The sequence below is a fragment of the Lepisma saccharinum genome, chromosome 29, assembly GCF_977018435.1.
Source record: "Lepisma saccharinum chromosome 29, izLepSacc3.1, whole genome shotgun sequence".
NCBI classification, from domain to species: Eukaryota; Metazoa; Arthropoda; class Insecta; order Zygentoma; family Lepismatidae; genus Lepisma; species Lepisma saccharinum.
Window position 1 is genome coordinate 20223906 of NC_139257.1, and position 27875 is coordinate 20251780.

At 38.2% G+C, this 27875-nt stretch overlaps 1 protein-coding gene across 2 annotated transcripts in view; it reads left to right on the forward strand.

Annotated features, from left to right (window-relative positions):
• Positions 1-27875, forward strand: part of Imp (IGF-II mRNA-binding protein) — a 256323-nt gene that overhangs the window by 15059 nt on the left and 213389 nt on the right. For both annotated transcript variants that reach the window (XM_083114768.1, XM_083114769.1), the window contains exons 2-3: positions 12256-12319; positions 25778-25834. In XM_083114768.1, the coding sequence (XP_082970894.1) occupies positions 12256-12319; positions 25778-25834 (121 nt within the window). The remainder of the gene's footprint in view (positions 1-12255; positions 12320-25777; positions 25835-27875) is intronic.

Genomic DNA, 27875 nt, shown 5'->3' on the forward strand with positions numbered 1-27875 from the left:
GCCGGTTTTTGCGTGTTTTCTACTTAATTTGATGATGTTTCACGGTTATTTCGCGGAAAAGGTTCATTTCGTGGTAAAGCACACATTTCGCATTACTGCGCGAATGAAACTCATGCATATTTCATCATTGGGGGTGTAGTTACGTGCAGAATGTTCAAAATTGCATCTATTTTTTCGCGATTTCGCGCATCGCGATAATTCAATGTCCCTAGCGATTAAGTATGGCGAACTGATGACAAAGCGTCGGAGAATACACTTTACACTCAGCGTGCTTGAGGCGCGGAACTGCAGCGACAATTTTTCAAAAGTTGCACTTTAGGTTCTGCAGGAAGTTGAAAAATTGACTCTGTAAATGTAGGTCTTGGGATTACCCTGGAAATCCATGAATTTTGAGCAATTTCCGAAATTGGGGGGGGGGGGGAGTCCCGCCAGTCTCAAGTTTTCAGGAATTCCATATTTTTCTTCCTCAAATATTAGTTGGATTACTAGCTGCTTATGTCGTTGACATATTTACTGTACTCAAGTTACAAGCGTGTTTTTATCATTATTTTTATATATACTGCTGGACAAAAAAAAACCGGACACCTTAATATTTGACATCTGAATTGCAATTATTTATTATTTTATTCTAATTTAACTTATTAACAATTCTGCTTCGGAGGCTTAACTAAATGTTGCAGAAATTATTGGAAATAAGAAAACCTGAATATATTCAACAGAGAACAAATTATTATTATAAATTACGCAGCACTACTAAATTTATGCGTTATCACAAAAAATGAAAGTGTCCAGTTTATTTTGTCCAGCAGTGTATAATGTACCATGTGCACTGTCTTGCCAGTTTTGATACCTTAGAGCAGGGTTCCCAAACTTTTTCGTTTCAAGATTTTTCCGCGCCGCCAAAGTCTGAATGGATGCCTATCGTAACACTTGCAACGCACTGTTAGTGTGGGTAAGTTGCTTGCCTTAAGTTAAAAAATACACACATTTCAAATTCAGAGACATTTTATGCAAAAATACTAAGTTGCTGACCAAGGCAGATTTATTAAGAAATAAAAACACTTAACAAGTAACGTTTCAACCCTGTATCAGGGTCTTTCTCAGGCGAAGAACTAAACTATCTCCCTCCCCCTCTCTCTCCTATTCCTTTCTATTCTCTATTTTCTCTCTCCTTTTCCTCTATCTTTCTCTCGTGAGAAAAGGGAGAGAGACGAGAAAGGGAGAGAAAAGGAGAACGGGAGAGGAAGAGAAAATGGAAAAAGTGAGAGGGGGAGAGAACAGAGAGAATGAATAGGGAAAGGGAGAGACAAAGATACAATGAAATAGGGAAAGGGAGAGACAATTGAAAGGATAAGAAGAAGGAAGGAAGGAAAAAGTAGAAGAATGAACAAGGGAGAAAGAGACTCTTTCTCTCTCTCTCTCTCTCTCCAGAAAAATGAGAAGATAAATAAATGTAGGGAAAAGATAGATGAGTGGAGAAGAGGAGGAGACGAGAAGAGGGCTCTCACGCTCTTTTTCCTTTCTTCTTCCTTCTTCTCTTTCTCTGTACATCTCTTTCTTTCTGTGGCGAGAGAGAGAAAGAAGGGGGTGACAGATTGAGAGAGGAACAGAGAGAAAACAGATAATGACAGAGGTAAAAGGAGAAAGAAAATCGGTGGAGAATAGAAAGGGAAAGGAGAGAGAGAGTTTAGTTCTTCGTCTGAGAGAGAGAGAGAGAGAGAGCGGAATACAGGTTTGAAACGTTACTTGTTAAATGTTTTTATTTCTTAATAATCTGCTTTGGTCAGCAACTTAAGTGTTTTTAATATGGAAACAAGGCTTAATTATATTATGTAAAAAGTTATAAAACCACGTGTGGGCTAACAAGTGTGACATTTCAGTGAAAATATTGAAACATTTCGCGGCTCCCCTGTAACCACTGCCTTAGAGAAAACACTACTCTTCACGCATCGTTGACCAAGTGTTTGTTTACAAATAATTGAAACTTCATTTGAATTATATGCTGTACTTGCAGACCGTAAATGACCTTAATAAAATGATAATTACAAACATTGCCACTTGTAAGAGTGTTCATCCATGTTATCTACCGCTATGTCTGAAGTTTAAAGTTCTCTGCGTGGTACGTTTCTGAACTGCTGAGACATTTCACAAAATGTCTAAGTGTACTGAAAGTGTTGTGAAAATAGTACAACTACACTTTACCAGATGAAAAACACTTTGGGTGAAAGGTGCAGGTTCTTTTGCATTCTATGGAGGGAGAAATGTAAATCAGCATTATAATGCACAGTCGAGGATAATACTTGCAATTAGGCATGTTCCAGTTGAAAATAGTGTTTTTTTTCCTGAAGTTGGAAACACTAGACCAAGTAGTCTCCCACCTGGATGAAAACTCCGTCAAGTTTTAACCCTACCTTACCCGAGAAAAAGTTAGGGGGGGGCTGTCAGGTCCACCACCTTTTATTTTTTCGATTTTTCAACTTAAATTTATTATGAAAAAATAAAAATAAATTACATTTTGCCTTGGGTGTTCCCAATATTTCTGTATCACTTTTGTTCATAAAAAATAAAACTAATTTACATAGAAGGCAAGGTGCACTAGGTGGGCTTATCAGGCGCCATTTTTGAATGCGTGTTATTCAGACGGGATTCCCGCGTAGCCAAGTGGTTTTGGCTCTCACCTTTTTGTTGCGAGCGGTCCCGGGTTCGATATCCGGTATGCGCCCCCAAAATTTCGGCGTTGACCCTGCGCCGTGAGGACAATTGGGAAACTACTTCAGGAAGTAGCGGGCTCCGGTCACGAAAGCCAGGAAAAAAAAACTGCGATGGGATCCAATGCGCTGACCGGGCGTCACTCGATGAAAAGCCGCTCTGGTACGCCCTACCCTTTCGAGAGCTTTTGCGAGATACTCTTGCCAGCGAGAGTGCGCAATTGGTTAGTAATGATGATAATTTTGGTAAATATTATAATTGATGATCAACTGAACCTCCAAAAGAAAAACAAAGAAATAAAAAAATGATTGTTTTTGTGTTTTAGTGAATGGTAAAATTGTATGTGCGACATTCGTGCAATAATTGGTTATTATTTCTAATTAATGATGACAATTTTTAATATTAATAAATAACTTCACATATATAAGCAACAAAGGAAGCAATTGATTCAGTAACAAAGTGGTTTCTTGAATTTTAATGATAAAAAATAGGCGGTCTATTAGCCCCCCTCCACCCTCAGGTAAGTACGTTTCTCGTATGGCACGGGTAAGCTAGGGTTAACGAAGACACTTTCGGTAGTTATTTTTACAATTATCGACGCGATGTGGCGCAGGCACATTGTTTTCCGAAGATGGAGAGATTTGAGGTTCGAATCACACTTTGTGTGATGATATTTAGTATTTTACTATTGATAAATACCGAGTTCGAAACTCAGTTCTGTCAACATTATAATTAATGTGTATTCATTCATAAATTGTTCTTTACTCATTGGGCAGTTTTTCAGTGTAATCGCCAGGCTTTTTGATCTTTGGTCTTATGCCTCTTATCGGCATAGGATCCACTGAATTTAACATAATGTATCAGCTGATGTCTTCTTTTGTTAACTATTCTTTCCTGTGTATCTTGTAGCTTGCCAGTGTCCCAGTCAATTACTATTTATTCTTCAACCTTTTCCTGCACAGTTTAATTTTTATTGGTTTCACATACAGTCCTGTAACTATAGTGGAGCCACAGGTAAAAGAGCCCGCAACTCCTGCGCATCGTACTCGCTCGTAGAGGGGAGCGGTAGATTATGGCCCGAGTTGTATGGAAGGTGCGCGAAGGATTTTGGCCGAAGGTTCTTTTCCTTGTTGTTGCTCCATAGATAATTCGGCGCCCTAGGCAGGAATGTGGTTTGACACCCTACCGTACTACCAACCACCAACATTTTGTGGGTGTTCTTCGATATTTGCTTCTTATTCCATGGTTTGTGATACATACATCCTGGGCTCGAATCCCGGCATGGGTGTTCTTCGCAGGGTTGTTAAAGGTGCAGGAATTATAAATAATTTCAGTTCCCGTCCGGGAGAGAAAATCAGCAAGCGTAAATGGGTTCTAGACTGTAAATAACATTTTTATGTTTATAGGCTTTAAATTCGGTAAAAGTTCCGTATTGAAATAAAACAATACGCAACTCGGACCGAATTTGATTGTGCGAGTCCGGCCCTGTTGAGGAACACATTAGAATTTGTGTTCCTGGACCTTTTAACATCCCTGGTTCTTTGTCTGTGTCATTTCATCATCCTCATCTTTGCGGTTAGGCAAAGGTGGCAGAAAAGCAAAGATGGAATTCGAATCGGAGTGTTTGCACCGTCCAGGTTCTCTTTGTATAGCCACGGAAGGACGGTGTTCTGCTCAAAGTTGTGCAATTACTGAGAAATAATTTCTTTAAAAGTTTTACAGTAAGAAAGTTGGAAGGCCTGAAACGACAATGGTCGAGATAGGAAGAAATGCTTGGTGCTTCAGGGAGCTTCTCCCAAGAGTGCAGAAGCGAGGACATCCAGCGGCGGCTGCTCCTTAGGTGGCAAAGTTGCGCAACCACCACATATTTCGGGACTTACGTAGATAATTATTAAACTTATTTTGTAGAGAATAATAGATAAGGGAAATTTCTTCCTGGGCATTTTCTGGGATGGAAACCTCCGTCTTTCCGCGCGGGAGGTCTCTCTATCCATTTATACGCCTTTCGTGTGCTATAACTACCCTTCTCCCTGTCCAGTGGTGCCAACCCTAGCATAATGGTGCTAAACCTAGCACAATTTGAACTTTGTTGGCACCCTGTGTTTGACGTAATGGTAAAATGTAAAATCTACCATCCATCTGCAAACGCGAGTCCCTGGGAGACAAATTTTATTCAAGGGAATATATTGTGGAGAAGAAAAGAAATTATAAGTCAGCAGATCTAATTTGTGCGGAAAATTTTATTGAACGAAGTCTGTAGAAAGTTGGGGTCCTAGTAGTCGAATTATTTGAAACTTTTTCAAGCGTTAGATTGAACTTATTTAATTGGTTATACCATTGTACTTAATTTAATGGGAGAAGTTCCTAATATTGTTTAACTATAGTAAATGATCAATGTCGCACGTTCATAACTACTTTTCCTAACAACTTCAGTGTCATGCATAAATTGAACTTAAACGAAAATAATAATATATTAATAGTAATTATGTGATGATAATATAAACAATAATTATAGATCTTGGCACAATTTAGTTGCATTTAGCATAAGTGGATAATCAGCGCTTTTCCTGATCGTGAGGTTGGCAACGCTGTCCCTATCGCAGTGTATGGACGACCGGTGGTTCCAGGCCGGTTGCAACCACTCCAGAGTTGCCAACCTCAGAACTACAGCGTAAACGCACATGCCAGAGGGACCAACCATTCTCTTGTCTTCTGAACAGTACATTTGCATTTAACGTTTTGTACAACATGAGAGCTAACTAACAGACCATTCCGTGGCGGAGTGGGCAGCCTCAAATGCCAGAGCTCCAAGCTTCGAACCCTGGTCAAGGCATGGATGTATCATTCTGTTTGTCCGGTTCACTATTTCATCTGTTTATCGTCATCGTCGCGATTAGACCACGAGGTAGAGAATGGACGTAATATAAACACAATAGCAGTGGATGGAAAATAGCTCGAGAAACAATAGGCTACTTTCGATGTAAAGGAAAGTTGCGAATTTGTGGAACACGGTATATTTTCTGGACGCTTTGGTTTCTTTGCTGAATGTTGTTGTCTCTTTGAGCAGACCAACAGCAGTTTCTTATTCTTAAATACAGCGTAATTCAAAATGAATGGTACAACTTTACACAGTTATTATGACGTTACTATTTATGATAGAAAATCACACAAGGCATCAATATAAAGAAAAGCTCCGGAAGTTTTATTCCCACTTAGCGGGGTTATTCTGCTTAGCCGATGCTCCACCAGGATCGCCAGTGTTATTATGTGAGTCATGTTAGTAAAACTTCCCGAGTTTTTCTTTATATTGATGTCTTGTCTGGTTGTCCATCATAAATAGTAACGTCATAATAACTGTAAAGCAAGGTTGTTAAAAGTTCAGGAATTTTAAATAAATTCAATTCCGGTCCAGGAGAGAAAAGCAGCAAGCGTAAATGGGTTCTGGACCGTAAAGAACCTTTTTATCTGTAAAATATTTCATTTCGGCCCAGGAACCTTTTTCCCAGATCAATTTAAATTCGGTCCGGTAACCTTTATTCCAGGTAAAAAGGTAAAGTGCTCCCATGTGCTTAGCACCACGCCATGAAGACGTGTGGGGGTAACGCACATAATCTTTATTCCAGGTTCAATTTCAATACGGTCCTGGAACCTTTTGTTTCGGAATCAGTTTAAATAGGGTCCAAGTTCCGTATTGAAATGAAACAATACGCTACTTGGATCGATTACGGATCTGACGATAAACAATTATCCACTTGTGAGCATGAAAGACTAATCCAGGTGCTGGCTGCCTCGAGAATCTAAGGTACAAGGTAGAAATGGGCGAAACGCAAACGCTGCAGTCACGTTACCAATCTCCATGTAGCCCCATTCTCTCTGCTGGGAACACAGCATCCTGACGTTACCTCTTCGACGGCTCCTATTGGCTGCGGTTCGTAGAACGGATGCCAGAGCAACACGTGACGGATTTGTTCGAATTCCATGTGACGCCACACTAATATAGTCCCATTACGTTATGTACAGTAACTCTTCGACAAGGGAGTTTTTGAACCTGGCCCACGAGATAATAACAGCGTTATGATTTATTTCCTGCGGTTTCTACAACAGCAGTGTAACACTTCAATGTAAAACGTACTCGCGGACATTTTTAGAAGGCAACTTTTAATCGGTCAACCCTGATCCAGGAATTGTAAATACGTTCAATCCCGGATTGGGAGAGAAAATCAGCAAACATAAATGAGTTCTAGACAGTTTAGAACCTTTTCATATTTAAAGCATTTCAATTGGTTCCAGAAACCTTTATTCCGGATCAATTTAAATTCGGTCCAGGAACTTTTCCGGAAGAATTTAAATTCGGTCCAGGAACTTTTTCCGGAAGAATTTAAATTCGGTCCAGGAACTTTTTTCCGGAAGAATTTAAATTCGGTCCTGGAACTTTTTCCGGAAGAATTTAAATTCGGTCCAGGAACTTTTCCGGAAGAATTTAAATTCGGTCCAGGAACCTTTTTTCCCGCATCAACTTAAATACTGTTCAAGAACCTTTTTCCAGGAACAATTAAAATACGGTACAAGTACCTTTTATCAATGAAACAATACGCAACTTGGACCGAATTTAAATTGTGCGAGAGAAAAAGGTTCCGGTCCTACAGCGGAACCCAATGGAACCCATTATAATTTATGGGTTCCTGGACCTTTAACAACCCTTGTGTAAAGTTGCACAATTCGTTTTGAATTACCCTGTATATTGTATCACTTTTAAAACGTTTTTATAGTGTAAAGGAAATCAATATTGACATTTTTGAAGTTGCTGAAATTTTTGCTGCTCATTTACAATATCATAATATGATCAAAACTTTCATATCGCAGTTTTTTTTTAAAACTTTTACTCTCAGGCACCCATTTATTTGAGGCTGAGTGAATCCCAGGGCCGCTTTATGCAGGAGAATGCGGGAAAATTTCGGCTTTGATCACTCGCACCGGAATCAAAGCCGTGACAGCTAGATGTCCGACTAAAGCATGGTGGCTCGAAGATATAAATAAGTTTCCAATGTATTGTGGAAAAACAGTAGTGACGCTAAATAGGGGTCAAGGTGGTCCTTCTCCATAGAAAAACAACTGGCCCCCAGTTTTTAGAGAGAAAAAGAAAATTGTGATAATATTAATCGGTTAGCGGGATGAATTTTGTCGGTTGTAACCAGTAGCAGCACGAGAAAAAAAATTGGAAGGAGAGCAGAGAGATATTGATACTCAGAATAGTAGTGTGCAATCAACCATTGTCAGTGAGATAAAATAATAATGACAATAAAAAGAAAACTCGGAACGACGAGAAGTTGATGGGGATCCTGTTGTGAATGAAATGCCCATATGGGGATTCGCTCGAACTGTCAGCATTGCAGAGTTAATGTTCTTGTAAATGCCATGTTATATAACTTTGCAACTTTGACTTGCTTTGGTTTCACGACGTTCTTTGAATATTTCAACGATTTGTATGTGGCTACTTACTCTTATTGGCAGACTCATACCTCCTACCCTCTGATGATTCCGGTACGACCTCTTTGAAGTTCCGATGCATCCCCTGGTATTTTGTAGTCACGGGCACTTCTGGATTGTAACAATCTTTCTGACTTTCAGTTGAATCTTTAAAACCCTCGAAAGGGTCCGTTACTGTACCTTTGCAATTTTGCCGCTTCCCAGCAAACCTTTTTCAGGGGTTCCTCCCTATTAAAAAATATAAAACTTCCATTTGGGGGAATTCAGATGACTTTTCTAAACCAATTAAAGCCTTCGATAACGAAACAATGGAAGTAACATTTCGTCCATTGAGAATGTAAATGTCCTGTCTCCAAATCGTAAAGAAATCGAGATAGTTTGTCTGGTATATTTGGAATGCAATTGTTTTATCTCGGCTATCGTCTGATGTGTACATACAACCAATATTGATATATTGACTATTTTTTGGTTCCACTACAATCTTTGAAAGCAGCCACGAGAATGCGAACTCCCAGCAGCCAATGGAACCTTAGGGCAATTTTCCTCAACGAACCACAAGCGCCATCCGAGTATGAGATAAGCTACTTGCATTCTATGCTGGGTCATTTGTGGGAGCTGTAGTAGTGGACTTCGGTTCTTACTTTTGTTGAAAACAGACATTTAAAAAAAAATAATAGTGGAAGTAGTTGATTGAATTTATTTATTTCACTTTGCTACCATTACAGAACAAGTACCTAATCTGATTTCCTGAATACTTTGATGTTTTCAGAGTGGAACATCCCACTTCAGAAAAAAAAAACAGCTGCCTCACCAGATTTTACAAAGAAAAATGACTGTAAACTGGCCATTTCATTGTCATGGATAGGACGAACAGACTAAATTTTTGACATTATAGTATCTGTTCTATTAACAGTTCAGCAACATTTTTCTTAGTTTCTGCGAAATTAATTATGCAACTAAACACTGTTAATTAAACATAACTACTTTTAATATACTGTCCCGGATTTATAGTTATAGGTGAACATTTTTTTTGGCACGGGTGGAGCAGACAAAACACTTCCTCTTTACTTATTAACTTTATTATAATTTCTGTGAATTTTCAAATGAAAAAGAAATTCTTTGGTAGAAAGAGAGCAAGCAATTGACCTTTGAGTTTAACAATATGTTAAATACCTTCTATTAACTAAATTATGTACAATACTTGAATTTCTATCTACGTGGTTTTACACAGAACTGTAGGTCCAGTTCAGATGCCCCTCTCCGAGTACTTGTGACGTTTCCGAAGACTTTGCTCGGATGAGTTGGCTGCAGTCGTAAGCACGTGCGTGAAACACGCCTGCCCAGCTACGTTGCAAGACGGGGTTGCCGCTTCTCTCCGCTGAATCACTTGTCACCTTCCTCCCGAGATAATAGATATGCACCTTGCGTCATTTCCTCATGCTGCTAGCCAGGGCTTCCCTTCTCCCGAGATCTGTAACGCGCGCTGTGATTGGTAGCGGCGCGGCTTCTGTCCGGAGTCATTGATGTATTGCTTCGTGCGCTCGCGTTCGGGTAGGTTCGGCCGTTTCCGTCTCCGGCTGTTGTGGCATTGAAGGAGCGCTGAATGAAACTCCCGTCGGCTTTGCTACTCCATGTCCGGAGTTGATGTTGGGGTTTCCTTGCGGTTGGCGTGTCAGATAACTTCGACTGTCTTTTGTTTGCATTTGTATTTATTTATTGCTCGTCTCATGTGCGAGCCATCGGCTGTGCGCAATACATCTATATTAGTTACATAATATGATTTTCCCTACAGTCATAGAATGACCAGACGTGTTTTGAATGTGTTTCCATTTGTGTCTTTGTTGATGTAGCTATCCAGAGTAGGGATGGTCACAAAATCTGGATTTCAAATTATCCAATATCCGTTTCGGATGCAACTGATAACAGGATATCAAAATATCTGATATGCAGATATTCGAAATCCGGATAGAAAATTACCCGATATCCGAATAGAATTTTATCCTAATTCAGGTACTTGGGCCACTCGACATAAAATCAAGAGAATTCTGAAAATAATTCAATATGAAGAAATTTGTCGATCATAGCGATAAAAACCACCAAAATGTAAGGTTCACATTGTCAACAGGTTTTGAAATTATAGACCCTTTAAGTTATCAACTTTACCAAGAATGGAGCAAATTTCTGAAAATTCACTCACCAAATTAACTAGAAATATGTAAATGATCTCAATTTAAAGCTCTCTCTGCTAGCTTTCTTATGATATATACATTGGGGTCCGGGATAATTCTTGAAGATCAATCATATCTTTAATTTTTTTAAAAAATAAGAATTTTTCATGTGAGCATTTTATTTTGGTATAATTTGTTATATGCGCTATCAATTTGAAGTGTTGAAAATTACGCGGCGCGAATTTTACTGATATAATCTGCCTAATATCACCATTTTTATTTCTCAGCTTTTAAATATTTTCAAATAATTGAGCATTGAATGAGATATAATAGTGGAGGGCAGAAAAATAAAGTGTGAAGAAACTATTGTGTTGGATGTCATGTGAAAGCTATATAGTACCCATAAATTGATACCAATTCCAAGTCTTAGAATTAGATGAATTTGAGATACAATTTTAATAAACGTTGCCTCGCCTTTTTAATAAATTTCTAAGAGTCTACAACTTATAAAAACAGTTGACATTTTTGTTATTAATCTAAGATTGGATTTCTCCTCATATCCGTGGCAGCATTCAGTATATTAAATTTGAAGTGGAATCAGATCATTTGGTGTAGTGTATAAATACATGTGCATATAGAATTCTGGCGTGTACAACTTAAACACGAATTTTCGGCTTTGTTTTAGAGATTTATATCGGGCATAATAGTGTATAATAATTCACCTTTGGAACTGGTTTGCTAAATAATATGAAATTATTTTTAAAAATTGCTTCCACTTCCTACTATATTGTATAGACGGGTTTCTTTTTAGGGTAGTGCCCATTCCGACGAAATTGAAATAAATGAACATCCGGTGTGAAACTGTCATTCAAACAAATTAAGCCTTTGGATATCTGAGATAGCAGCTGTCCGCCATAAAACTGTTCTGAAATCATACAAGAAATTGTATAATTTGGATATTTATTCTGATACTTGCAGGAGTATAATCTGCCCTGATTTCTCGAAATCCCAAATGCCGTGCCATACTTGGAAACTTGGAAGGTTTTTCTATATAAAAAAAATTGAAGCATCAGGTCTTGTTCCTCACGCCGCTAGTGGAATAAATTGGGAACGTAACCACCGATATGGGAATCGAACTACAGGGGATGATGTAGTGGCATTTTGCTTGTCACCCAAGGGGAAGTCTCCACAAGGCAATCGGTGGCTGGAGAACCACGTTAATTGCTCCATAACGTGATAATTAAGTTAATTGCTTAATTGCGCTCAGGCCAGACGCCGGAGAAGCTAAGCAGTGCGGGGAATATTGCTACGGCGAGAAAGATAAAATTTTTGGCACGTGGCTGAAAATATGACTTCTGTTGTGAACATGTGTAATGCTTGCCATTGACTTGCTGGCATGGGCAACTTTAGGGAGTTAGTAGTTAGTTCTAATTTTGCCATTTTTCCTGACTTTGACGTTCTTTTTTTATGAATACTGGGCCATAGGGGTGATGTGTTATGACTAGGGGTGGATAATATCGGAAATTTGATTGATATCGCGATATATCGTCAGACGATACGATATATATCGTCTAGTTGTTACCGCCTGGACGAATCGCCCAACACTAGTTATGACCCTCCCCGGGCATGTCATTGTCTATACAGATACCCACAAAATGCCACAAAATACAAAGAGGAATATTGCCTAGTTGGTCTTCCAGCAGATACGAAAAATGTCTGTATGTAAACTTTCAAGTTGTACTTGAAATTAACATATTGTAAAAGAAAGAAGGCATGTGGGTTTTATGTACTTTTTGGGTAATTAATCATCAAGGCACCTTCTATTTGTTCAGCTGTAATTTACCGCAGAAGAAAATAATTAATGGTGTATTTCTCTGCTTTATTCTTTCAGGATACAACTTCTTGGGGTCGTCGTTAGTAGTGGAGCCCTCGGTTGCGGGAGGCACGAAGAAAAGGTAAGGATTTGTCTAACGTTTTTAATGACATTGCACTAAAGTGAATTGCAGATTCTTTATTATTGTCGTGATTATAAAATACTGTCGATGTACTGAAATGTCCAGAATCAGCAGTGCACTTAGTTCAAGAGTGAGATGGACCTATATAGAACTAAATGGAAAGACATTTATTTAAACAGCATCTCGTAGTAAAATTTCTGGAGAAAAGTGAACTCACCTCAATTAGTACTCCGGTAGTTTGTTTCTTTATACAGCATATTTGGAGAACAACAATTCAACCTACAATTGTATCAATATACGCCGTATAAAACACAACTAATTACTAACTTCGTTGATGCACAGTATGGCCGCCAACATTCCTACATGCAGCATGACCTGAAATCTTGGTTTATACCATCCTTGGTATCGCATTTTTTCCCCGATGAAGTATTAGTACAGAGTTACCTTTCTTGTGAGACAAGAACCAGTGGAACGAATATCACGCTTTGTAACATTCTTCGTGCTCACTTTTTTGCATGTAGTCCTCTCCAGTATAGTGTATAAAGCTGTTGTTGTTGGAATATCAAGTGTTTCAACTTAAATAATTTCACATTTTAGTACTAATCTGTAGTACATGGTAAATTATTTATGTAGTTTATTTTGGAATGAGAAGTTGGATTCAGTGGTTTTTGTTTCTCTTATTTATGATTAAGACTCCAAAATTAATCTACGGTTAATCACCAGTAGACTTTACGGTTAAGGAAATTTTGTTCGTTGTAGTGAGTGAAGGATAAAATCAGGATAAAATAATGTTTTCTGGTTCTAACTGAAGATAAACTAACTACCATTATGTTCAGCATCGGGTTCAAGGGTCGGAAAGAAAGATGACTCTTCATCAACTTCCAAACTCTGACCACACTCAACCAGAGTTGTTGACAACCTTAGAACCGCATATACTAAGAGAGCCCAAGCTTTTTACCATGCAGGGCCAGGACTACTTGAGCAATTGATCATGGGTCATATTACATCATATTTACACTAAAGGCAACGACTCAAAAATAAAATTAGAGTTTGCGTAAGTACCTGGGCGAGACACGGGACTTGGTTCGGGGTGGCCCTGGCATAGACCATTGTTCCTTCAGAAATTCTTTGTCGGTGCCCTGTAGCAGCACATTTTGGATGAGTCCACTTTTTTCATAGTGAGAGACTAATTCACTTGTGCTGTGTTTCCCAGGACCTAAAAATCGTAAACTGAAATATACTTTGTGTGGATTGATTTATATCATTTTTAATAAATAAATTTATACATAAGGATTTTTACATATCAGAATCACTTTTGGTGAAAGTACATTAATCTTGTAATCATTTAATGGTGTTTATTTGGTTCTAAGAAAGGAAACAAAATATATGTGCGAATGGTGTGAAGCTCATGCGAAAGGAAATGTAAAGTTTAAACACATGGAAATTTCTCTTGAAACTTCAGTAATTTTTATGGGCAAAGATAACAAACATTTTGTGTAGAGAAATATACAAAATACTAATCATGTTAATCCGTAAATAGTGCCAGTATCAGTAGACTGTAAATAAACGTTATAGTTTCATTAACACACACAACAAATATTTTACAGGGCCGTTTACTAGAAAAAAGTATTTCTATGAAACGCATATGTATGGTGCCAAAAACCACACAATTTTAAGCGTGGATTTTTAAAACATTAAAAAAATCATAATTTTTATCCACCCTAGTATCCAGTAGCTTTTATGGCCCGGCCCGTTCCCATAGTTTACAATAAGCGAGACACTGCTTGATATATCTAAGTGAGTACCACATAGAGCATTTCTTATTCCTCGCTGAAGTATATGGACCAATTTTGAGTCTGAAAATCGACGATAACTCCCAAGCTCTCTTAATGAGGGTAAGTGAGGCGTTACAAATTATTTGGTAATTAACAAATTCCACTCAGCGACCATAAACCTGGGAACAAATGCTTATGGAACCTCGCTATTAAGAAATATGCCGAGCGCTGGTCGAAAATTTTCATCAGAACTCTTGAGGATAAAACAACCAGAACACATGAATGGTACAGCTTCACACAGTTATTATGACGTTACTATTTATGATAGGAAATCATCAATAAAAAGAAAAACTCTAAGTTTTATTCCCACTTTCGGTCTTATTCTGCTTATTCGATGCTCCGCCAGGATCGCCAATGTCGCAAAATTGCCAATGACCAGTAGAAGGCATATTGTGTGTTGGAGCTGTAGAGAACTGTTTCAATCACAATGGCGCAAATACATTTCCGCATGCGTTTCGGTAGGAATGAATTATGTTTCACCCTTCCGAAAGATTTACCAAAGTTTTGTCATAAATAGTAACGTCATAACAACTGTGTAATGTTGTACCATTCATTTTGAATTACCCTGTATTTTGTGCTGTGTATATGCTGTATATCGAGCCGAAATCAAGAACGAGACAATCATTTACAACTTGAGGCAGAATCTTTGCGACGTTTTGTCTCATATCGTATCGAAACCATCCCTATACACACAAGGGCAACCAGCAAATTCTATAAAGTAGGAACCTTGTTATTTTTTATTGGTTGAAGCACGTATTTGCTTTCCATGTTAATCAGAGCATATCTCATCATTCATCCGAAGTTCTGTCCCCATGTGGTGAGCGCGTTACTTGTTATCTTAACATCCTTATTCTTGACTTATGTTGTACATACCGACGCTTCGATATTTTCAAAATATCGACTCTATATCGAAATTCTGTGGTCGCTGACTTCTAGGTTTTGACAAATGGTAGCCACTTCCTTGTTTTGGTGGGAACCCTTCTCTCTTATTTTTTATTCTTTATTTACGTAATATGCATAACAATTATTGTATCAATAATAGCAGTGTGTAATTAAATCGTACCATTAGCATGTTATTGTATTAATATCGGAAATGCAAACTCAATGTATTTTATGGCTGGTTAAGTGTCGCACACAGAGAATTCGAATTTGAAAAATTTGTACAAGCATGAACCATCTCCTTCCTCTCTTTTGCTCAGAGAGAAAGGAGGAGAGAGAGAGAGAAGGAAAGTATTTTCTCTTTCTCTCTTTTTCCTTTTCTTTCTCTTTTATATCTCCTTGTCTCTATACCCCCCCCTCTATTAATACTGAAGGCGGAACAGTAGTCGATAATACATCCTTAGCAGTTTTTGCAACTCGGTGTATTACTGGAATCATGATATTTGTGTCCAATGACACTTTTTCGGCTATGTGTGTAGAGGGAGATTATTTCCATAACATGTTTGGCTGTTATGCATTTGAAGCTTCGGAACGAGTCACAACTCTCGAAGCAGCCAATCAACGAAGCGAGCCGCTGACGTCATCTCAACCCAGAACCTATCGCTAAGCCCCCTGTTCAGGCTCTACACGCCCACTAGGCTCGCTAGACAGACTCGCGTAGTCCGCTGGAGATGTTCCGAAAGTAATTCGACTCTACCATGTCAAAGCACCACAAAATAGCTTCAGAATTTATTTTTAAATTATCTGGATAACCTGGAGAAGTTAGGGAATTTGTTTTGCTATAGTAAGTGGGTGGGGACCCTGCACACGGACACACATAACAGCAGCAGCGGGAAAAAATATGCTCCATGGCATAAAATGTACGTGTTCATATTGAGAGTTTGTTGTGATTGAACAAAATGCACAGGTACGCCAATCTGAATTGGACCTACAATAAGAATAGATCATTGTTTATCTTTCCTCAAATTATCCTAGAAAAGACGCACGTGTACGTCTTGAACCGGACACGTTTTCTAGCAACTGGAAGATGTGATCTGCAACCTTTATAATTATGAAATTGGGTTCATGACATGGAAAATGCAAGCTACGTTTACTAAAAGATATGGGAATGTTTAATAACGTTCTCAATTCCTCTCGGGTGTAGTCGACATTTTGTAAAGCAGCTTGTTAACTGCTTCTTCCATCTTATTGTTGATCTTAATCAGGTCGATCCGTCTGTTGAAACATTCTAAACTTTGTATCTTGATCTGGATTCGAGCCCGGCCCCCCTGGCGTCGTGGCGCGCTGTGTTAACCACTCCGCCACGGAAGTCGGCTATCTTTTCGTCTCAATGAACTTATGAACAAAATTTTCAGTCTGTTCCACCTCTTTCTTCCGTACTTGTTTTTTTAAATATCCTTTTTTCGCTTTTTGTTTCCTTGATTTTCCTTTTCCTACTTTTTCCTGTATAAACAAAAGGATTGATACACAATGGAGTAAACGGGGATTCATAACAGTGTCTCCACCAGTCAAAACAATCAACAGGTATGTCAAGAAAAGGTGAAGAAATTATGCTTGTGCACACAGAACCCATAACGTGTCAATTGACACACATATTTTGATTTCAATAACACGTTAACGTGCATAAATTGCAAATGATGCACCTTTTAGTGTTAAAACACACATAGAAATGTATTAAAGGGTATTTTTATGAGATAAATTTCCGTGTGATGCACTAAAATGCATCAATTTGGAAGATCAGACAAGATCATTTCGGAGATACCAAACTTTCACTTTTAATGCATCAATTGACACAGCTGAATGGGTAATTTTGTTATCTTTGAAATGATCTTGCCTGATCTTCCAAATTGATGCATTTTAGTGCATCACACGGATTTGCAATTTATGCACGTTAACGTGTTATTGAAATCAAAATTGACACGTTTTGGGTTGTGTGTGTTGTCAATAATTTTTGCAATGTTTTACAGTATAGTCAATTTACATTGTTATGGAGCAATACTGTGATTTGATAAAATTGAATATTTTGAAATCTAAAATTACATTGAGTTGTAGTTTTGTTCACTTTGTTTGTTAAGAATTACATTGTTGAATGCGTGAAGTTTTGTAAAAATATTAAAGTAATGTGGCCACAATCAGGATGAAGTCTGCAGCATTAATTTTTACATGCATTAATAAATGAAAGCAAGTCTAAATCTCTTGTTAAAGTACAGCATCAGTTTTCCTCTTAACCGGCCTTGTGGTAGGAGTTTTTCATTGAATAAAAAAATATTTATTTTCATAATTTCCAACTGTACCTAAGTAGCGAGTGGAAAAAGTGAAATAAAAAAAGGTCAAGAAAAAGTCAAGAATTTTGCATTTGTTACAATGCAAAGTAATTTTTATGGACATCTCCGGTTTTACGAAATGCGAAATTCAAGTACTAGGCAAAATTCGAACGAAGCACTAGCATCAGTACAGTTTAATTACATAAATGCACGAATGATGCAAGGGAAGGAAAGTGCACCTGGCAATATTTGCACCCTGAAACATGAGACGCCATTGTGCAGGTAACTCTACTGTATCGATCAGGCGATACATTCTGTTCATGCAGGCTGTACTCGGTCTATTTTTGTGCCCAAGATCAATTGTGAGTAGATTTTCGCTGCAAGTTAAGACTTCGCGTGTTCAAGACCTCGTTATCATACCTACCGTACAGGCTGGCTGGAGTTCGTCCCACTGTGAGGCGTCATATCACGGGCTGCACTACAACCGACATAATATGGTTTATTTTGTGCCAATGGGGTATTCTGAAAATTTGACCTGATTTACAACAATTCTTATTTATTTACATATATTTATTATACACTATGTCTAGATTAATTAGATGTAATAGAAATAAAACAATGCAAGTAAAGCGAAAACGGGAGTCGGACAATTTCTATATTTTTCGTGAAATCTTCAGTTTTTACCTAAAATTGGACCTAGGGAAATTTCCCGCTAACGGTTCAGTTTGTTTTATGATTTTGTTCAAATTCTCCTAGCAGGAAGACTAATTATCGTAGAATTTTGGCAATCATTATTACACGAAATTTGAACCTTCCCTAAAGTTGTTGTTGAATTGATGTTTTTAGTCCACTTTATGCACAGTAAGGCTAATCGGCACATAGTGGAATCCGAACCACTATGTGCCTCCATCGGGTATCGAACCCGGGACCTCTTGATTACAAGGCAAAGACGCTACCACTGCGCCATCATGGGGGCCCCTTCCCTAAAGTAACTAACATTATTGGGATTTCGAAAAAAGTTAATTATGTTGGGAGAAAAACTTACAAATTACCTTATGCAGGCATGCGCGCTCTGCATTGTCAGGCATTCTCCTTTGATAGAAGCGACAGTAAGTATCGTAGACTAGTGGGAATGAATGTAGAAGTAATTTAGAACCTTTTTTTAGAAAGCATATTATTTTAATGCTAAGAGAACTAAACCTGACACGCCTAATCTAACCACAAAAGCATTTAGGGTTATTAAAATAATCAAGACTGTAGTAGACGAATTGCTGTTTGCAAGTGCAGAATTATGTAGAAGTACGAGGGGATGCTGATAAGTATTGAGCCTTACCGAGAAAGAAATGAGCTAGGAGGCTGGAATTTGCGGGGTGTACTGGTCAATTCTTCTATATGTAATGGTGCAAAAATCGACTTTGTATGATTTTAAATTCCCTTTGTTTTTTAGGTCCAAAAGTAACCACTCATTTGCAGCATTAGTTGCCTCCTGAACATTCAAAATAGTTGTCCCTTTAGATGTTTTTTCAGATGATAGTCAGATGGAGCCAGGCGAATAGGGTGGATGGGGCAACACTGGAGGTGCTGCCATTTTCACTTTGGACCTGAAAAACAAAGGGAAGTTAAAATCATACAAAGTCGATTTTTGCACCATTACATACAGAAGAATTGACAAGTACACCATGCAAATTTCAGCTTCCTAGTTAATTTTTTTTCTGGGTAAGGATCAATACTTATCAGTCTCCCCTCGTATATGGAAAGGAAATGCAGTAATTAATCGCTAAAACTCCGCAGTATGTTTTAACAGTTGTAAATCGAAATCGAACCATGTAAAAATTGCATACGTAGCATGATGAAATCGCAATAAAACAAGGAATTTTGGCCAATTTCCCTTTATGTAACAACACTGCCTATTGTCAGTTCCGTCGGTTTCCAGCGTCGCAAGTCACATGTTTTTTTAATAGGTCCCTCCGTGCGTACAATCGGGTAGAGAAACACGGTCGTCATAAGGGTGAGATGCAGGGGCGGCGCCAGAAATTTTCGACCGGGTGGACAGAAGCTCCATATTGATAAATTAGGGTGGGCAGTAAAATGTAAGACCATATATAGTATATACGTATGTGTATGTAAGACGTATGTATGTATCTCATCTCTTTTACACTCCCGATTTTCCTCTTACTTCTTTTCCCTTTCCTTTTCTTGTTTTCCTCTTTATCTTTTCTAATCTATTGTCGCATCTTGTTCCATTTCCTTTCGCTTTGTCTCTGATGGACACAATTATTTCAAGGAAGTGTTTACCCATGCGCAGCCATACATTCTAATTACATTCTTTCATGCATGTTAATACAGTGAAATAAATGTGAATTAGGTTTAAGCTTGTGTTGCAAATAAAAGGCACATACTTGATTTTATGTATTCGGCGACAATGATAGAAAGTGTGATGGTAGACAATCGTTAAGATTCTCGTAATTTAAATGCATGTTCCTGAGCATAGTATTTTTATCGTATTAGTTTTTGACTGAAAGAGTTTTCTTACTCCTTGGGGGTTACTTTTCTTAGCGTACAAGGTTTGTACAACTGAGAAATCTATCTGAATGTTTGTAGTAGCAGCGATTGGGTGCCAACATTTGAGGGGCAGGGACAATATACTTTTTCTTGGTAGAAAAGGCTTAGCATAAAAAGGCCATAGTGCCGGGGCAAAAAGTGGCAAATGTGGAGGGGGAACTGCATCCCCCACTTCCCGCTCCTCCTAATCGCCGCCACTGAATGTTTGGATTAAAATGAACGTCTTATTAGGAATGATTTAAAACACACACGGAAAACCAATTCTTTGTTCATTGTCCATGAAGTATTCCTAGGCTAATGAAGGGTTATTTTGACAAAATATCACTCATAAGTAATAAACAAGTAAAATTGAAAAAATTGTTCAGAATTGAAGAGATTATTAGGTAAGTTGCTATTCGTTTTCTGAACAGTCATGTTAGTAATGCTGGAGAAATAATACACGTATGGTTACATGAACATATTTTTTGAGGTAACAAGATGATTAAGGACACAAGGAATTCATTGAAGTTGATCACCGTACCAGTAATAATTCATCTATTTTTCATAGATGTATTTGGTTGTATGGCATGACCATTTCGAACACACTAGAATGTCAACCTCTATCCTGTGCAGCATACCCTGGAAACGTAATTCTTTCAGGGCAACGAGTCCCTGGCGCCTGGAACCACTGTCAAAGTAATAATTTATGAGGGTTTGTATTTTGAGTGTCAGCGTTGTTTGTTTTCACCCCTTCGTTACTTTCATCTTATCACCATTGAACCTTACCGTCGTCATTATCAAAATTAGCAGAGAAATTACTTAAAATAAAACAAATCAACCACAACTTACTCTTAAAAAAAGGAGTTTTATTAGTTCATACCTCTTAGAAAGTTGAGGTGGTAATTTCAATTGCACAGCGTTTCATTAGTGGATCAAGGCAGCTAATTACGTGAACAATGACATTGTTTTCCGAAAGCGTCAAATATTTGTCTCAGGCAATCACCCTCTTAAAATGAACGCATCTTCTGTGGTGATAAAATGCCACGTTTGGAGCGAGTTCTTTCTGTATATATTTTTCCCCAATGGCATAACGCTGTCGTTATAATAGAGAGGTCCTGTGTTTCACTCCCCCTCCTCTGGTGGAAGCACAATGCACACTGGTTAGGACAACACGTTAAACTGTAGGCTTAGTCCCGATTAGCCTATCTGAGCATAAAAGTGGGCTTAAAAACAAAAGTTTTAATGGATACTTCGTGACACCTTTTTCCACACATAATTGGTTTATTAAAATTTATTTACTTAGCTATTGTAGTGATTATTGTGATTCCTACATATTAGTAGTACGAATATAAAGTTGATATTTCGCATACCATATTGATATATGAAGATGACAGGTATATAAAAATTGTAATGAAATAAAAAAGGGACACTTCAATGCAGAGCTAATTAAAACTATATTATACTCTGATCACATCACCTCCAGATTCTGCCGAGACCAAGAAAGTATGGGGCCCTAACTCCACACACCCTATACGCCTTCATGGCGTGGTGCAGAGCACAGGGAAGCACTTTACATTACTTTTTTATTATACTCTCTAGCATACTTAAACCCGAAGGTTTATCGCTACAGCAACACAAGCCTTCCATCTGTCCCAATCCGGGGTAAGATCAATCTAATCTTTCCCATCCTTACCGATTTCTTTCAGGTCCATCCCAACGTTGTCCCTCCATCCTCGTCTTGGTCTTCCTACAGGTCTCTTACAATCAGGTTTCCCAACAAGAATCCTGTAAACTATTATTTCCTCTGCCATTCACGTCACATGGCCTGCCCATCTAAGTCTTCTTGATTAAATTATTCTAATAATAATTAAAAAGTCGAAATAATTTATTGTGTTGCTGGAGGAAGTAACGCTAAGATGATGTTTTTTTTTGTTTATTTGGAGATTTATTAACCATACCCAGGCCGGGATTTATATATACGTATGTGGAGGCCCGGAGCTGCAGTCATCAAGTTCACCCTAAATTCTGATCTAATTTTGATCATACCCTGCATAATTTTGAGCCTCCTAAACCTACTAGCGGCTTTTAATCATGGAAGTATTCATTTGTTCACAGTTTTTGTTTCAATAGCTATAGTAATTACTTTCACTTTTAATGACAAAATTGGCTTTTTATGGGTTGATAATATATGTACATTTCAGCATAGATAATATTCACAAAGTAAAACATACATGTTATGAACACCAGAATACACTCATTTATTGAATTATTCATATATCCTCAAGTATATGTAGTTATTGAATTTGATTGGGTGGGCAATCGGGTGGGCACAGGAATTTTTGGGTGGGCGCTTGCCCACCCGTGCCCACCCCTGTCGCCGTCCCTGGTGAGATGCGGAACGATCAGTGACGTACATGATCTAGTCTTTTAAGTTCTTTAAATAATTTACTTAAATTCTGGTTTAGAAGCTTGTTTTAATAGTTTATATTGCATATATCGTATAAAAATATGTGAAAAAGTTTGTTTATTGGCGGCAAACGCGGTAACATGGAGAATACGCCCCTGTTTTATGCCGTGTCTTCAATGCTGCTTTGCTTTCCTCCAATCAAGCATAGAAATCATTCTTTGTAAGTAAGAGCACAGCCTGATTCATTTACTGTAGGAGTACAGCCAGTGCCGTAGCAACATATCGCGAGGTCCCTGGCGAGATTAGAATGCGAGGACCCCACCCATTTTTAACTTTGAAATCTCAATGTGAATCGATACAAAATCTTCAGGAGGGATACGGCAGCAAATTATCATAATAATAATATATTGCTGAAGAAAATGATATTTAATCATTTCACCCACCCTAAAAATGTATTTCTTTGTTTTCCGGGAGCTGAAATATGAAGCTGTAGGAAAGAAGTTAGAAGTGCTTATATTATCCATTGCCTTCTTGAGTTGCAACAATCCAAGCATTTAAATGCCTCGCACTTGCTTCGTGGCAGTTGGAGGTGCTTTATTGTAACATACCGAGAGTGCAAGGTCGAGAGAAAGAAGAAAAGAATGTTCAAATTGCTTTATATTCGAGAAAATAGTAAATGGGTAAAAATGTCCACGTACGTTATCGTGAATTTTTGCGTAAGTGTTTCACATGACAATAATTTTTACTTTTTTCGGGCCCCTTTAGTCTTAGAGCCCGCCCGCCTGTATGTTATGCCTCTGATTTGACGCATTATAACGTTTAACTAGAATTTAAAGCCAGATAACGTAAACGTTTTAATTTTATTGCCTACAAAAATTAGTCTTTTCAACCTTTCCCCCTCACTTCTATTTAATACATTTTTTGTACTACCCCCATGAGTCGCGAGGCCCCTTCGCCTATCCTTGTAACGCCACTGAGTATAGCAACGAGTATAGACGGGGCAGAAAGCGGAAAGGTTGAAAGTTGCTCGTCCGTTGTTGAATCAAACTGCAAGGCGAAGTTTTGCCTTACTATTTATTTCCGCTGGCCGCAGCTTTTCTCCTGAGATTTCGGCCTGTGTATGGGACCCATGGCCACCCTCCATTGTGACAAAATCGGGGATTTACGAATGAGTAGCGTAACCCGGTCATGGAAGCCTACGATAACGACGGTGTTCGTCGTGCTGACCACACGTCTCCCCGTAACTAGTTCGATGATATCCAACCTCTGGGAGCGAGGCCGGCAGTCGGTAGGTGATATGATAACTACACAGCAGAGGCCTCATGTACAGTCACTGACACTTTTGGGTTCTAACAATTACATTGGAATTCAATGGAATCATAACAACCCAGAAGTGTCCACGGCTGTACAGTTTAGACCAGAGGTTCTTATTTCCAGTTCTTGTTGAGAAATTCGTAATTCTCTTACAATGGTCATAAATAACAAGAAACCATCTCGACAATTCAAACAATGTACCATGATATTTCCATTAATTAAATTAATATTTCGCAAAAAAATAAACTGATCGGCAGAAGGAGCATGTCTACCTCTGCACCATGGTAGTGTGTGTCATGTGACAATGACGATTCCAGGTTTGCATGAAAATGAAATACTTCAGCATATTGCTTTAGTATTTCAACTAAAACTAACTAAAGAGTGAAAGTAAGTCAAATCATTATAGATAGAGGCTGAAAATGCATCCATTATAGAGGCTGAAAATGCGAAAACAAAAATACAAGCTAGAGGAATGTTGGGTACAAAGAAAATGTGAGGAGCGGACTCAAAAATCTAGGAATCACTGGTTTAGCCACTGCGGTGGCCGAGTGCATTGAGTTGTGGACTCACGATCTTGCCATCTAAGGTTCTGGCTTCGAATTCAGGCCTGGTCATGAATGTATCTTTGTTGGTGTCCCTGTGCATCGTCGAGATTAGGTGGAACAAACAGATGATAAAAATTGAAGATAGAGATTCCCAGGGTTCGAAAAATCCAGGTCGCCATGGCGACTAAAAATTTCAGCTTGGCTGCTGTGATCTTTTGCTGTAATATTGCAGTTTTTTCAGTACGAAACTTTCAAGATTTTAAGTTCAAATGGCAGTACAGCGTAAGTTAGCAAATTATTTTTTTTTATCAACGTTGTGAACATTCTATAGAATCAGTAACAATTTCTTACTCTTTGTCCCCCCCCCCCATTTCCAGCTTTCTCACATAATTTCGCGATGTTTTGAATACGGTGATGCTCAGCTTATAGACTGATTGATTTGCTTTATTTTACTTCGCTTTTTGTGCCACTTTTGGCTAATTTGCAAAGATGGTGATGAATGATAATTGATGAATGGACACGTACAAACATCCAAGCCCAATTCGGCATACGAAACCGGGACCCCTGGCGTCGTAGCGCAATGTGCTAACCATTCCGCCACAGGGGTTGGCTCAGCTTCTTATAGTATCCACAATTGGTGGTTTCGTGGCGCCTGATTTCGCCAGAAGAAAATTTTTCGAGCGTTGGAGATTCCAATCGTTAGTTAAATTACGTAACAAATCATGCCATTCATCCTATTGTTCTATTTTCTTGCGTCTTAACATGGGCGTTTTTATTATGTTTTCATCTTTCTTTCGATCACATTTTTCGTCGTAATTAAAAGTAATAAATAAGAAACCATATAGAACACATTTAGATGATAAACCTGGCTCACTCCATGAGGGAATATGACAAACATAAGATCTAAAGAATTTAAATTTTTGAAAAATGTAATTTCTTTCATATACTGAATCAAGATTTTAGTTTCGAAAATAGGCGAGACAAAAGAAAAGGAACACCAGTGAAGAGAAAAATCAAAATTCTGATGTAGAGGAATATTTGCAAACATGTCTTTCTTTTCATCTTAATAATCCTATTTTTACTGTAAAATTGAATGTCAGGCTTGTAAATGTATGTCCACGGGCTACAAAATTTTTAAAGAGAATTCTTAAATCCAGGAATTTTGCCTCGTCTCCATAGTGACTACGCCGACCTTCGTGGCAGAGTGGTTAGCACAGCGCTACGACGCCAGGGGTCCCGGGTTCGAATCCCAGCCTGGATAAGCTCTTAATCAGTTTCATCATATCATCACTCATCTGCGCAATTAGCCAAAGAAGCGAAGTAACATAAACCAAAGCAAATCAATCAATACATAGTGACCAACCTCTGGAAACATGCAATTCCCTCTTATGTACTTTCATTGCACGGGGCAATGCACGGGGAATAGTTGTAATTTTTTTAAGGCCAGATACGCTGCTGTACGTAGAGTTACCCACGTAAACGCCGTAAATTATCCAAACTTTTGCGTCACACACTGCTGTTTTAGATTTATTGGTTTATTGTGTAGAGTTTGTGTAAACACCATACTCACATTGTAAACAACGTAATCTGTCACACTGTTTTATTTTTTACAGAGGCATGCCGGTAAATCTTCCCGAGGCTCGAGTGGACCAAGTCGGAAATGGTTGGAGGTATGTTGTGTAATTTTCAATTTCCAGAATCTCGTTATGTTCCATGTTATGCTCCACATTTAGAGCGATGCTGACAGACAATCTCACTGCCCGTGCTTAGATGGTTATGCAGCGAAGTTAATATGCTAATGAAAAGCCTTTGGAAAGCTACCTGCCAAATTTTCTCAGGCGTAAAATTTTTCAGTAACTCTTAATTTGCCTGTACTGGTGACCATTTTTCAATATTTCGGCGATAGGACACTTCTTATTCATGGGAACTTTTTAATATGTTTATCGACATCCTCCCAGGTACGTGACAAATTGAATCTGTTTGGGAATTAATTCCACCATTTACCAATTGTACACCCAACAGCAAAGGAAAGAGTAGGCGAATTGTCCACCACTATTTTCATTCAGCCTGTTTTCCACAATTGAATTGAAATAAAAACGTCAATAGAGAGATGACAACATACGCTTTGCATCAACAGAATTCCATTCCTTAAAACAACACAAAACGTGGAATAAAAAGTAATGATAATAGTGATGGACAATTTGCCTACTATTATCTTTGCCGTTGACTGTACGCCAATGTGCCTGCACCAGATTGTGGATAGCAGGATTTGAAACCATATGCCGGTATGTAGGCGCCAATGTTGGCGACTTAGTTGCCAAAAGGTAATTAAGCAGTGAAAAATACTCCCAACACATACACGTACGTATATTTCTAGGAATTTATCATCACAATACGGAATAAAATTAATACCAACTGAAATATTAGAAATATGCCTTTTTATATAAATTGAAACGTATTTTCCAATGTGAAATAGTTTGGTCAGCATGATTAAAAAAACAAGCTTGTATGTCACACTTCCGTGTTCGATGTAAGGATCACAAATTGATTGGTGCAGTGATACTAGAGATATGAATTAGAATCCAGGTTAATGAATTCGTTGTGGTTCTATTTTTAATTTTACCTAGTATTAATTACATTAAGAAATAACTAAAAATAAAAGTTCTTTGGTTCTAACCGTATTCTAGGTCCCGATAAAAGATGGCTAACTTTAGTCCTTAAGTGTTTTTCCCCCCACCTTTCACCGATTCAAAAAATTGAGTACTAACATTTATATTTTCTGCCTTCCTGGTATTCATTCATCCGAATCACAGCATAACCTCCAGCTTCTCATATCTTGTACCTGTGGCCTCAATTCCAACAGACCATAGTCACCTAGTACGGTCTATGAGTGTTTTAGGAGTAATGATAGATGCTGACGATTAAACCAGCGTGTGGCCTCCCCGATGGCATAGTGGTAGGATCGTCGCCTTGTAATCAAGGGGCCCCGGGTTCGATACCCGGTGGAGGCACATAGTGGTTCGGATCTCACTGTAAACTGTAGATCCGGTCCCGATTAGCCTTACTGTGCATAAAGTGGACTTTAAACATAATCAATCAAAATCAACCAGCGTGTGGCTGTACAAATCCATTGTGTTTATTGAAAATTTGAACCCCCCGCCCTCCTGTGCCTGTGCATTTCAACATGGGGTAGTCTATGATACCAGGTACTGTGTGGATGCTGGATTATTTTTTTTTTAGATTGAATGCGCAAAAGAATTCACTCTCGGCGAAAGGTAGGCAAATCGATATCTCTCCGACTGCGATTTTGCTGTGTGGGAATCCAGTCACTGACGGACGCGGTCAGATTTTATTCTCTTTTTCACCGGGAATTTGGACATTTGCAGTATTTTGGTTTGGAAGTTCGGTGTTCCTTCCTGACTTTTGCTCCATCGTATATCATGCTCAGTTGATTGCAGAAACGATTGGTAAAAGCAGGGGTGCGAAATCATTGATCACTGGTGGAGGGAGGAAGATCTTATCCACACACATATATAAATTATTATGATATGCATATTTATAATGTTATTAAATATAAAAGTCAATTAATTACAACATATTTAAGAAAACATTATTATTATTATTGTTATATACACATAAATAAATTAATTCGTTACTTTTATATACAATAAGATAATTGTAAAGTAGGAAACTTATTTTACAAACTGGTTA